Genomic DNA, 14770 nt, shown 5'->3' on the forward strand with positions numbered 1-14770 from the left:
TTATATCCACAGCCATGTAGAACTCAAACAGAAAAGGCAGCTGCAATGTTGCACAATGCTCATTTAAAAAGTCTGTTTTGCTGTCAGCCACCTAGTGTGTTGTTAAGTAGTCTGAGTTTAACGCCCAAAATTAATGCCAAGTAGTGTTAGCTCGCCCCTGCAGGGAGAGGGCTTTTCAGTTAAAGTTCACACTGGCTTCCAATAAACCAACTTTACAACTATAAACCACTTTCTACTAATGCACTGCACTAATCAATATTTTTATGATAACCATAGACTAAATGGTTTCCAGCAGCAGCAGTAGCAGGCAGCTGGTTTTAGTGAAAATGCTTAGATAAATCCACTGTAAAATAACTGGTAAGCAGCAGGACTGTTGCACATGTAACCACTGAAGAGGGGCCAGTACACAGGTGATATGGTCTCTCTTCCTGATACCAGCTAGTCTTGCTGTTGCATTTTGAACTAGCTAGAGGCGAGATAGGGCTGACATAGAGAGCATTGTCATAACTCTGACGCCCCCACCGCTAGCCTAGCTTAGCACAGATCCTGGAGGTAACCGGCTCCATCTAGCCTACTACTCCCAATAAGTGACATTTTCCTATTTCCATGTTGTGATTTGTATAGTCACAGCATGTACAAATAACAAGGTCACATGAGACACAGCCATCTTTTAACTGTATACATACTGGGAACTATATTGTCAGAAGGCAAAGCACTGCTACTTCTGCTCGCAGCACCTCAGTTATTCTTGAATAAATGATGTTAAAAAATGTCGGAGAATAGCGAATAGAGTTTAGAGTCTCTTACCAAGTCTGAGCCCGAACCCGAACCCACGGCCGGGTCGGGCCGACATTTCCCGCCACTATCCTCGGGCCGGGCCCTTGATCAAGTATGTTTGTTTTTTTATCATTACTTTATTAGCCTAATTGGGTGGGGAGAAAGCTATGCCATAATCATGCGCGTCTCCTCCACTCGCACGTATCACACCGGGCCTGCTGTGCTGTACAGTGTAGCTTAAGTGCAACATGGAGCTTGAAGATGTAAAGAGCAAGTTTGGAGGAAAGTTGGTGGTATGGAACCATTTTAAACAAGTTGTGGGCAGTGACAACATATTATTAGGGCCCGAGCGCTGACAGCGGCGAAGGCCCTATTGAAACTGAAGGAATTATTTTCGAGTATTTAGTGATGAACAAAGAAATTGTTGTAACTTGAGTGTACGTTGTCGACTTTTGGTCATAGCGCCCCCCGCTGGCAACAGGAAATGCGCCTTTATATGACAAACTTCATCCGATTTGCATGAAACTCAGAATGTGTGGTCTACATGTGATACTGAGCCACCCCCTATAATATGACCACGCCCACTTACTCAGGCCACGCCCCCTTTGATAACATTTGAACCGTTTAAGTTATACCCTTGTGTGACGTATCATTGAATTCAGCAGAGACTTCATTCTTCATTGGTGATGGTTTGGCCCACCCCCTAAGATTTAGCCACGCCCCCTTTCATACATGCTTACCCATCTAAGGTAGAGTCTTGTGTGAGGTATCATTAAACTCAGCAGAGACTTCCTTTTTAATTGGTGATGGTTTGACCCGCCTTATATGCTTTAGCCACGCCCCTTTTCACAGCTAATGAACCGTATGACGTAGATTCTCGTGTGAGGTATCGTTGTACTCGGCGGGGAGTTCCCTTTTCATCGTTGACGATTTGCGGCGTCTGAGTGCCGCGTGAATGCACGGTCGCAAGGAGCGGCGTCTGCCAGGTAACCACGACACGCTCAGAGGCGCGAGGGCCCGTCCATTAATTTTTTTATTTGTACTTATTTTTTTATTGAAAAAATTCATTTACAATATAAAGACTTAGACAACATGACGTTAACATCTCTCAACATACGTACAAGGCACACAGGATAGAAAGGATAACTTCAATTGTATAACAAAATATGTAAAATGAAAGCAAATAAAATACGGAAAATAAATAATTCAATAATAATCATAGTGAATCTGACTTTTGTGGTTGCTAGGGGTCCTCAAACAGGGTTTTGTTTTCCTCCATTTGGAGGTATGGATGAAAAACTTTGCCATCAATATCATATTGTTCAAAATCAAGTCAGTCTTAATGTTTCATAGTAACACCAAACACAATATTTTCTCTAGTGAGAGGAGTGAGTAGTTGGTTTTTGTTTGAGAGCCAGTCCTGTAAATCCTCCCAAAAGTCTTTGCAGTACATACAATGGAAAAACAGGTGATCAGTAGTTTCAATTTCAGTTTCACAAAAGTTACAGTTATTATGATCCACGCCGAATCGCTTTCTTAGCAGCTCGTTGGATGGATAAATATCACTCATAATTTTAAAATGGACTTATTTTGTCTTGGGGCTTACAGGATACTTGATATAGTTGTTTCTAAATTTCTTAATGTCTGATTCAGAGAACAGCTAGAGTATGGTGTTTCTGTTTGATCGTATTGGGAAGAGTATACTATTAAGATGAATACGACTTCATTTGTTTGAATTTCCCTGAGCCAGAAAATCATGACCATTAAAATGAAGTGAGGTTAGATTTAACATAACTGATTTTGTTTTGGACTAACCCTTTAAAGGGGTGATAGAATGCAAGAACCTCTAAATCCCATTGACACCTCTTTCCTCTGCAAATCTTACAATTTGAAACTGCCTCTGAAAACGGGCATATCTCAACGAACAACCGAGTTGACGTAAACTCGGTGGCTCCTTCTTATTTGGCTCTAGTCTCTACCTTTGTCACACCCCAACTTTTACATAGGCTACACCACTGATCTGAGGTCAGCTTAGTCTTCTGAATCTAGGTCATGCAGATCTCAGAAATGTTATACATTGTTCGTCCGCTATTTAACTACTAAATTCACTTCTGAGGATTTTTTGTGCGAGAAATCAACTATGTAGAGGTCAAATATGGGCCGTTTTACGAAAATGTATGGCTTGATGGCTATGGCTTGATAGCTTTGTAAGACCTTAGGGGTAGCTGTTATATAAGTGGCGTGACGAAATTCACACTGTAAATATATTATAGTTATGCCGAAAGTGTAGCTAGCTGACTAGCCGCAATCTTTAGCTACCCATAGGATTGAATGGACACTAGCAGCTAACAAAACCTCTCACATTCACAAAAATGCATTACATTGAAATCGGACACAAGCGTTAGCTTTGTAAGACCTTAGGGTAGCTGTAATATAAGTGGCGTTATGAAATTCAAACTGTAAATATACTACGGTTATGCCGGCAGCCGGCCAGCTCCGCGGAGCCTCGAGCCCCGGTTGTCCAGTAACCCAGAAACAGTGACTTTCTCCTGGGTATGGAGCCCAGCAGGCTGCTGCTGTCTCGTCAGACTGTGTGGACCTCCTGAAGTCTGACGTGTCTTACCAAATTTGTAATTAGCCATACATTTTCGTGCAACGGGCCATATTTGAGCTTTATATAGTTGATTTCTTGCATAAAAAAAGTCTCAGAAGTGAATTTAGTAATGAAACATTGCAGTGTCTGAAATATGAGACCTGCTGTCTCGTCTCCAATGTATGCATATGTGGTTCCTCAACCAATCAGCGTGCAACTCATCTAAATATTCATGAGCATACCATATTTGGAAGAAAAGCTCTTGTTCCAAATAGGGCCAAAACACAGGGATGCATAAGGACCCATAAAATAGCAATATATAGTAAATGTAGATTAATAATTTGTAATCGTTGTTTAATAGGGAAATTGGATGATAATTGTGTAATATCTTACTATCTTTACCTGGTTTTGGTATGAGTGTGATGATGCCTTGTTTCATGCTAGTGGGTAGTGACAAATCTGTTGTAGCCTCTCTGAAGACTTGGAAGAGAACATGTTTAAGCAGATCCCAAAAGTGCCTATAAAAGTTGGCTGTTAGGCCATCAGGGCCAGGAGATTTATCCAATTTTAGGTGCATGACTGCTTTGTCTAATTCTTCCATAGTAAAGTCCTCGTCACATTCTTCCTTGAATCCACTGTCAATTACGGGAATAAAATCTTTAATTTCATTGAAGAGAGTCTGAATCTGTTACAGAAAAGGATGAGCTATATAGGTTTTGATAGAATATACAGATTTCTTTTGCAATTGGTTTAGGGTCTGTGCAGTCTGTACCGTTAATTGTAAGATAGAATTCCTTTGTTGTCGTTGTCTTTCTAGTCTACAGAAGTATGCAGAATTTTTCTCACCTTCTTCAATCCATTTAGCTCTTGATCTGATAAATGCCCCACAAGTTTTTCTTTCATAAATTCTATCAAGTCTAGACTGCAAGGAAGAGTTAAATTTTGTCGTCCTCTGTTAATACTGGTTTTATGCAAATCATATGCATCTCTTTAATGGTATTTTCTTCTTCTAAGCCATCTTCTTAATGTGTTTGCTAAAGGAGATTGAATATTGGCAGATTTTATATTTTAAAAATTCCCATTTTGAGTGTATGACAATATGGAATCATTACATTACAACTAGGGCCGGGCAACGATTAAAAGTTTTAAATTGTGAATAAAAGCATGATTTCCCTGATTATCGCAATTCGCATTGTTATACGCAACAGTGTTGTAGAGTTACAAATTACTTGTCAGTTACAAGTCCCGCATTCAACATCTTCCCTATGTGATAGCACAAAAGTATTATCAAAATATACTTAAAGTACCAAAAGTAAAAGCTCATTATGCAGTGTAATACATTTTATTGGATTATATTATTGTGGCAATGCGAGTGGCCTATGACACTCGAGGAGCTAAAAATGTCCGACAACGCCAATTGGGATAGGCCCAAGACCTTTTAAAGCACACGGATTCGTTCATCAAAATCAGGGGTCACAGACAATAAAGTAATTATAAAAATATACAATTTTATTTAGTTAAACATTCTTTTAAAATGGCAATCTTTCTGTTAAAATGTAAGTGATGATTAGGAAAATAAACAAGAAACACACACAATTCAAATCAACAATCAAACATGCATAGTAAGAAAACAACAAATCAACCAAAATAAGAAAACAAAAAAACAAAAAGAAACCCACATGCAATATATACAACAGTTAATAGCCTACAATATATCCAGACCGCTTCTGTACATGTATTCAGAACGTTTTTTGTACTAGTGTCCAGGAAACTTTTACCGGACTCAAGAACAGTTTTGCCGGAATCCAGAACAGCCTCAGTGGGGGAAGAACACGCCGCGAAGTACTGGCCCTTTAATTAGTCGTGGCACCACGATAGCCCCACAGCAGCATGTATAAGGCTGCAGCCCGGTCCAGCTGTGTTGTGAAACACACCATTAAAACAGGACCGCAATGAATTTAAAGCAAACAGGCAAACACAGCAACTTACTGAATTACAGGACAGGCCGCCCTCAGACCCCGGCGGAGGCACCCACCTCGCGCACACACACAGTGGCCCACACTATAACAAATAAGACTATGTCAGATCTTGATAACGCCGAAATGGGTCGAAAGAGGGAGGCATGCAGCTTACCGAGACACCCAACGCCAGCAGCCCAGGCATACATCTACCCACACAGGGACATCCACAACCAAGACAGGGTCAGCTCTATGAAAGAATGCACATTAGTGCCACATGCACGGCGACACAGAACAAGAAAAGGCACAGATTCAAAGCGTGATTCAAAACACCCATGTCACGTGACTACGGCTAAATGAAACATCGGAGTGTTTCACAAGTGTTTCAACAGATGGCATGAATCAGCGTTTGATTGACAGGGTCGGGAACACACAATCGCACATCAGTATAAAAGTGAAGTCAACGCATCTTGACCTTGTGGGTTTTTGTGAGAGGAGTTTGATTTTGAGATAGCGGATTTTTGATGATATAGTGACATTCATAGTGCGAGTTGTTTAGTTCTATTTAGGCTTACATTTAAATTTACACATTGACTGATAGGCTAGAGACAGACAGAGTATACATAGTGACACATTAACATATTGATAGGTAGATACATATATAGATACGCAGATAGATTGATATACTGTATAGATAGAGATATATAGATATATAGATATAGATAGATAATTAGGATTGAAATATAATAAACTGTTGGGACATTCATATTTTTGAATAAAAATCTATAAAGAATTGAGACATTGTGGCTTGATTTCTTTTATTAATATTCTTTTGTCATGACCAAAATAACATTATGCCCAGTGAGGAGCCTACAGGTTACAAGCTTCACATATTAGAAAAATACAATAATAAAAAATGGCTCATTGTCAAGGTTGTTTTAGATCAACGCCTGCAAGTGACCACTAGGTGTCATCGTTGAGACGGGTGTCGGATTGTTTCGAAGCCTCGACACAATATGGCACATTTGCTTCAACAGTTTCATTGTTTCACGAAGCTTCGATCTGCCCACCACTACTGACGACCTAGGGCAGCAGCAAAAACGTAAAGCACGCCAACCCAGACACGTCTCCACAGACACCCAGCAGGTGAAGACAAACCGAACGAGTCCACACACACAGGCTTAAATAATGTCCCCGCCTCTCCCAATCAATCGGAATGAGCCCCAGGTATGCTGATCCACACTCCTGTGTGCAGATAAGAGGGAGGGGAAAAACCTCATCCAGTCACATTATGATCCAATTAATTGTATTAAATATGACTGATAATTTAAATAAAATGTTTTATTTAATTCAAGTAGCCTACTTGAACATAATTATTTTCTAGGGTTTAAAATGTTGTCAGATTTGACATTTAATGGCACATTTTTTTCCGCGTGCGGGCTGCCGTGTCCATGAGCCAGAACTTCGACAATAAATCAGTAAGTTGCTACTCAAAAAAGTTTTTCAAGGTTGGCAGGTCTGTTATACTACTAAATATGCAGTAGTGCAACTCGCCAACACCTGGAAACACATGCTAATGTGAAAATCGGTATCCCATTAATGATGCTACATAAAAATACCAGATATGCAAATAGTATTTACTTGTATGATATGACCTTTTCCAGGTATATTACACAAACTCAGTAGTCATTAGTCTACTCAGCTGGTAACCCAGTAACCTATTGTCCAGAGTTGGTCATCATGGTTATGTTGATATGCAGCGTGACCCGTACTGGGGACTGAATGTCCGTATATGTCAGCATCTGTTGCATTGCCTTTAAACAAGTCCACAACTTGATGTTAGTACAGAATCGATTATGCTACAGTTATGTGTGAGTTTCTGTATTAATATGGGTTTGTATGTTATGTTTCAGGTGAGCTTTTGGCTGGTGAGAGAAATCTTAACTGCCCAGACGCTAAAAATCCGAGCGGAAATACTGGGCCACTTTGTCAAAATAGCAAAGGTGAGTCAAAATCACTGAATACATGCTGAAGCCTTATTAAGGACAATATGAAACATATTTAGGGATATGAGTTAATTGTTAGTACTTCTTGCAAATAAGTTAAAAAGCAGAGGACAGAAACATGCTGTTAATCTCCAGGATTACAGTAGACACATGGATATGTGTTCAGCAGCTGTTGAACTCTTCACTTTGTGTTTCATGGGGTCACTGAAGTATGCTTTATACAGCTCACTGTGCCTATTCACAAACCCAGAATACATCACCATGTAGAATCACTCTGCAGTTATGGCTTCTTTCAACTAATAAGGTTGGCTGATTACATCAGATGTCACTGATATGCCAATCTCTGATGGATGCACTTTTAGCCAGATTAAAAATGATCATTGTTTCATATAACATCTGGCATCTCCTTTTCCTCTGTAGTTTAGTGGAGGTGACACACTGCAGGCTCACATGGCTGTGGGTGGAAACTGAGATAACAAATCTTAAGTTATTCTCTATTGCTGTTATTCTAACAGCTTGGGCCAATCCCGCTGGATCATGGTCTGGTCTTGGATGGATTGAAATCCCCCGCAGTAATGTAGTGAATGCAGGGCCGACTCGTTATACCCCTTTACTTGTGGGACATTATCTCCTTTCCTTTGGTAAAGGATAGTCCAGTGTATCCTATGCTAAAGGATGTAACAAAGGCAGCATTAAAGCACCTTTCCTTATCACTTAAACAATTTGAACAGCTCTTATCATGAGCCACTTAACTACTTCAGGGTCATTTCACTCCATTAGGAACCTTCCTAAGCAAAATGGACTATTGGACTGCAGCCTCTGATTGACTACAGATTGTTGTTTTTAGCGAGGGAAGGAGACACATCTGTGGTTTCTGATTATACTGATCTATATATTATGTCCATGCAATCTGGACATGTGTTTTTCAACAGAACTGCATGAAAATAAAAGCAAAATGGAGGGGAATGAATAATATATAGAGTAAGAGATAACGGTGAGTGCCATGTGACATCTGAGCAGCTGACTTAATCTGCAGCGGTACGGTAACAGCCAGGACAAACTGACCCCAAATAGAAATAACTTCATGAATTATGCTTCGCCAGATTTACAGCAAGCCACAAATAATTGTGAATTTGTTGTAGACAGTGTTTCACAAAGTTTATAAGATGTCTCTTATCTCAACAACTCCCAAACGTCTTGCTGCTTTCTCCCCAGATCGAACCTCTAAAGCAGGACATTATGTTTTTGGGTTACTTTATTTGTTAAATTTTACATGTTGACATTCCATTAAATAAGTTGTAACTGTAACCTTATTAGGACAACAGTTGAAACGGACAGTGTGAAACATATTTTGTGCTTGCAGGTAAACCTCTCATTGTAATACAGTTTCATTTATTATTCATTCAACAACTGCTCACTATAGCTTTTTTTAATAAACACAGGAGGAAACAATGGGTTTGTTGGGGACTATTTTCAGCAGCGGATTAATCCACATGTGGGGTGTGTGTGGGATGGAATCAGAATAAAGTACAGTGTGTGTGTCAGTAGATCCACTCAGTGCTGCTCTGGCTCTGCACACAGGAAGTGGCAGCATTATGAGTACGTAGTGTATGTAAGGCGTATGGATTGTAAAGTGCCATCACTTTCTCTTCTACACTCAGAAACGCTGCTTAGTTCAGCAGCTTCATCGGTGGCTGTAAACCCGCCTCCACTGCACCACCATTTCAAGGACAAATGGCTGTATAGACTATTTTTATTATGATTATGATTAGAGAGCAATAGTGGAAAGATGACAGAAAAAAGGAGAGAGAGATGCTTCAAAAGGCCGTTGGCCTGAATCAAACTGGGGACATTGCAACTCATGGATGCCATCTTAACCCAGGCATGCTTGTCTTATTTTTCTCATAGTCCTAGCATATTACAGGTGCAATATTCACAGTGCCAACAGACTGTGAACTTATTTGTTAAACCTATACCGTTTTATTATCTGTTTATTTAACCGGGACCATACAAGCAAACATAGTTACAATACAAAGCCCGTAACTGATGCGCAGCATATAGAGTTTATAGCTAGAGCTAATTCTCAACTCTTGTCCCTGGTTGGGCATTTCTAAGAACATTATAAAACAGATACATACATAAGAAAAAAAAGAAATTTAAAGGAAAAATCATAGGCATTTCTTCATACACACACACCTTCACTCACTGCACAAGGAAAATAAGGAAAAAAAAAATAGTACTAATAATAGTTAAAAATGGTTACAATTTTGATTTGCCTTTAGCCACAACTTAATGCTGGAAGTACATTTTTTGAAGTCCAATATGACCTTAATGTCAGCTGGTAATGAATTCCATAGTCTACAGCTCTTAACTGAAAAGGCAGTCTGTGCAAAGCTTGTCCTACAGTATGGTATTGTGCGGTTATGATTTGTACTGCTTCTGGTAACTCTTTGGCTGCTCTGTATTTGAATAAATCTACTAAGTGGCTCAGGTGCTAAATTATTAATACACTTAAAAATTAATTTAAGAAAACATAAATTACTAAAGCTTTCAAAGCTTAATATATTATATTTTTCAAGGATGTAACCGTGATGGGAGCGGATGGGCTTTTTATCCATAATTTTTATTGCTCGATTGTAAAGTGAACCAATAAGTTTTATTTCAGACGGAGTTGCTTGCGCCCAAACTGTCAAGCAGTATGAAATATGTGAAAAGACCATAGCATGCATGTACAGCAGGGCTGCCTGGTTTGGTATATAGTTTCTAATTAATTTGAAATAGTTTAGATTGCTTTGTATGGTTTTAGAAATTTTCTTTATATGTTTAGCAAATTTAAGTTGAGGATCTATGACCAATCAAAGATATTTAAATTCTTTTACAGATTGAATTTTTTCATTTTGTAATTCAATCTTAAATCTCTCATTTAAATCCAATTTCTTAACAGAAAAACACATGGAAACTGTTTTTGTAAAATTTAGCACCAACTGATTATGATTGAGCCACTGTCCGACATTAGCCAGACATGCAGATAGTACATCAGCTGCCAACTCTGGTGACTTAGCGGGTACATAAAGAACTGCATCATCTGCATCTGGACGCTGGCACCTGAAGAGTTCAACGCTAGATCATTAATAAAAAGGCTGAACAGTAAAGGGCCAAGTATAGAGCCCTGTGGTATGCCCATTTTGATGTTCATGATTGATGATTTTTCCTGGTCAACTTTGACACACTGTCCTCTAGCCTGAAGATACGATGCAAACCAGTATACTGCCTCCGTAGAAAAATTTAAAAAAAGACATTTTAGTTAAAAGCAAGTTATGGTTGATTGTATCGAAGGCCTTTTTAAGATCAAGAAATACTGCTCCCACCACCTCGCCCCTATCCAGGGATTTTTTCACATTTTCAATAAAACAGCAGTTTGCAATTTCAGTTGAGTAACCTGATCTGAAACCAAACTGCTGTGGGTGGAGGAACTGATTGGCTTCCAAATGGTCAACCAGTTGTGCTGCTACAACTTTCTCAATTACTTTAGATAAAATAAGCAAAATAGATATTGGCCGATAGTTACTCATAGAGTCCTGATTTCCTGATTTAAATACTGGCACAATAACTGCTTTTTTCCATCCTAGAGGAAATGTACAAGTCCTTATAGAAAGATTGACAAGACGTGTTAGTGGTTTAACTAACACAGTTCTATATTTTTTTAAAAAGCAGCTATTCATCATATAGAAATCATTTGATTTGGAATTTGACAACTTATTCAGTTGGATAATTGAAGTCTATAGGCTCAAAATCTTTTGTTAGTTCTTCTACTGAGTGCACAAAATACGAATTTAATTCACTAGCCATAATAGTATTATTACTTATGTTCTTTCCATTTATGTGAAGTTCCTTTATTCCTTTGTGTTTATTTGTTTTATTAGTCAGATTGTTTAAGTGTCTCCAGATGGAACTATTATTGCCCTTAGCCTTACCTATAAGTTGAGTATAATAGGAAGCTTTTGCTTTACGTAGTTCTAGTACCACTTTATTTCTTAAGCCTTTGTAAGTTAACAGATCAGTTTTTATTTTTTCAGAGCCAAATCTCTCTTCTTCATAAGCTTTCTGATTTCATTACTTATCCATGGTACAGTTTCTTTCTTACTACATCTTTTTTTTATTAAAAATGTATCTATTAGTCCTGAGATAGCTGTAGTCATAGAATTACAGCACTCGTCTACATCATCCACAGCCATGATGTGCTCCCAATTTAAGTTATTAAGTTCTCTTTCGAACTGCACAGTTTTAGTTTCAGGAATGATAAATGTTAATTTATCACAACCAAATTTGCCAAAATACTGTAACCGCTTTCTGGTCAGTTTTCTAACTGTCAGAATCATGTTGTGGTCTGAGAGACCTGTTATCAGATTGTACGTCCTTATTATACGTTCTGGTTTATTAGTAAACGCCATGTCAATCGGGGTCTTGGTCTGTCTTGTTATCCTAGTGGGCCCTTTAATCATTTGTAGATAATTAAATTTAGTCATGAATGTTTTTAGTTTTTGTTTGCCACTTTTTTCAGACCAATTAATGTTAAAATCACCATACCATACAGTTTCTTTATAAGAATCAAGTTGTTTAGCTACAAGACTTAATTCATCATAAAAAACAGTGTTATGTGAAGGTGGGTTATAAATAACAACAATATTAAAATTCATTGTAGGTGATAAAATTACATTCAAAGCTAGACATTCCAGAGGGGTTTTTAATTCAATTATATTGCATTTAAATTTATCTTTTATGTATATCAAAACTCCTCCCCCCTTGCCGGTATTTCTGTCCTTTCTAATACATTGATATCCAACAATGTCTATCATATTAGTTGGTACCTTACTGTGAAGCCAGGATTCTGTTAGACAAAGATAATCCAAATTTGAGCCCAAGAGGAGTACAGAAATATGATCCCTTTTGGGGATTAGGCTGCGAATGTTTAAGTGTCCACCTAGTATTCCTTTTGGTTTACACTTAACATCCCAGAGCACTCTAGCGTGATTCACAGTTTGGAAAAATAGATGTTGCTTTTGTTTTTGAACAGCACTACTGACCAAGCCATTTGAGTGCGTTAATGGCATTTTATCCGGTCCTCCACGTGAAGCAGCACGCCTCACATTAGCCATAGCTCTGTCTTCCGGCCGAAAGTCCACGCTATAATTCCACTGCACCACAGCCTCGCAATTAACAGTAGTTCCCAGTACAGTCCCCGTATATGGATCTATCAGACGGGATAACTCACCGGACTTGCCGCGGTTGGTTATACACAAGCAGTTAAGATTAAATGCACTCCGTTTTTCGGCTTGCCGCTGTTCCAGTGGTTCCTGTCTCTGAGCCTACAGCTCCCGCACCTCCGCTCCGTGTGGTTTTGGTGTAGGCAAGGGCGATGTCACCTGCGTTGCTCCACCTGTACTGAGCCCCATCTCCACCTCAGCGCTAGCCCTTTTCTCAAACGTGGTCGGTCCAGGATTGATGTGTATATCTCCAGCCAAAAGTATGAGCACCAGTATAACTTTAGACGCATACACTTTGTTCTGCCGTGAGCATAACCTGTTGGCGTTACTTCTGTCGCTCAGGCCTCTTGATGACCAGATAAAATGCAGTGTGCAATGTCCATGTCCAAACATATGCAACTTGGTTTGTTCACAACTGGTTAAGTTGGCCACATTACCCTTAAAGTTGTAAGTCCAAGCAAATAATAATAGCAAGAAAAGTTGTAAAATACAGAGGGCATGAGTGGAGCCCAACAAACCACACCTGCCCTCAGCAGCCATATTTCATCATTTGTGTCGTTCATAAAATATTGATAGAATATCTGTGTTTGTTCCCAGAAACTGTTGGAGTTGAACAACCTTCACTCTCTGGTGTCAGTGGTGTCTGCTCTGCAGAGTGCTCCCATCTTCAGACTCAGCAAAACCTGGGCGGTAAGACAACACGTCTCATTACAGTGACTGCATGTTGAATTACCACAGTAAAAAACAAAGAGCTGATGTTCAATACATGAATAACATGAATGACACACCAGTTAAAACTTTCTCACCCAATGGTGGAATGACACCCACAAACCCAGATTCTGACCAAACCCAAATTGTAGAAAAACCACAGAAACAAACCATTAGATAGGTTTCTTGAGAAATTATCACATAGACTATATTCCTTTACAGATAAACCTCTTTCTCCAACAGCCTGATTTTTAACATGGTAGTTAAGGGTCCTAATGAGAAGGACCAATCAGATGTGTGTCATTGTTCTTCTCTGTTGTAGTTGATCAGTCGGAAAGACAAGGCCACATTTGAGAAGCTCAACTATCTGACATCCAAGGAAGAGAACTACACCCGCATGAGAGAATACATCCGCTCCCTGAAGATGGTGCCCAGCATTCCTTACCTTGGTAAGTCCTCCATAGGCCTCGATAGGCCTAATCCTTCTAAAGCCAGAGGTTTCCAAGTCTCTTAACATGTTCCATGACTAGTCTTAGGCCCAGCATACAAAGATTGTTTTTACTTAAGATGGAATTGCATTCAGCACAAAACAGTCATGTAGTATACAATACCAAAGTACATGTAGTATATGTTTGTATGTTTCTACTAGGGTCACTCAGGATTTGGAGAAGAAGTCATATTGTGATTGCGATTTACAATGCTATGATTGCAATATAATGGTACCATTTTACTTCAAGGAAAATGCAGAAAATAAGCTTCTAAGATTTTGAAATGTGTATTTTTTTTATCTTGAACATACAAAGTTAAATGAGCATGAGAAAAAATACATAAACAAAAATGTTCAATACTTTTTAAATATCTTAATATTTTAGAAAATCAAATAACAAAAATATAAATTTTTGTTAAATTAATACATTGTGTATGCCCTTATAAACAATGCCATTCAAGATGGGTGTAATATAATAACTAGTGATTAACTAAATATACTTTGTACAGCCTCTTCTTAAAGTCTGCATGCTCTGAACCCCTCTATACATCTGATAGTCACGTGACCATACGCAACACTGCCTCAACACACTGACTGATCACTGGTCATCTTCATGGCCATTGTTACCACGGTAGCACGTAATACATCCATGGGGAAGCGTGATTCAGAGGGCCGATCCAACGCAGATTGACCACCGAAACATAAACCAGAGAGAATGGCAGGTGCTGAGTGGTGAAGAGAGGAGAGCGAGGGACCGCCGGTGAGCGGTGTCAGAGTTAGCAAGTGGAATGTACTGCAAAGACGAGTAAAGACCGTTAACAGAGAACAATAAAACACCAAGCTTCTTAAGACACGCTGGCTTAATCCGTTGTTAATACTGTCGGTAAAGTGAACCCCTATACAACGTGGAGATTGCAGGGCACACAGACTGTCAGGCACACTGCAGAACTTTTATTTACTCAAATCATGCAATTGTT

At 39.0% G+C, this 14770-nt stretch overlaps 1 protein-coding gene across 4 annotated transcripts in view; it reads left to right on the forward strand.

Moving 5' to 3' along the window:
- LOC114570600 (ras-specific guanine nucleotide-releasing factor RalGPS1) overlaps window positions 1-14770 on the forward strand; it is a 146510-nt gene that overhangs the window by 26883 nt on the left and 104857 nt on the right. For 3 of the 4 annotated variants that reach the window (XM_028600933.1, XM_028600935.1, XM_028600936.1), the window contains exons 6-8: window positions 7242-7331; window positions 13196-13288; window positions 13629-13755. In XM_028600933.1, the coding sequence (XP_028456734.1) occupies window positions 7242-7331; window positions 13196-13288; window positions 13629-13755 (310 nt within the window). The remainder of the gene's footprint in view (window positions 1-7241; window positions 7332-13195; window positions 13289-13628; window positions 13756-14770) is intronic. The other variant, XM_028600934.1, reaches the window with a different exon arrangement.

The sequence above is a fragment of the Perca flavescens genome, chromosome 16 (assembly GCF_004354835.1).
Source record: "Perca flavescens isolate YP-PL-M2 chromosome 16, PFLA_1.0, whole genome shotgun sequence".
In the NCBI taxonomy this organism is placed as follows: domain Eukaryota; kingdom Metazoa; phylum Chordata; class Actinopteri; order Perciformes; family Percidae; genus Perca; species Perca flavescens.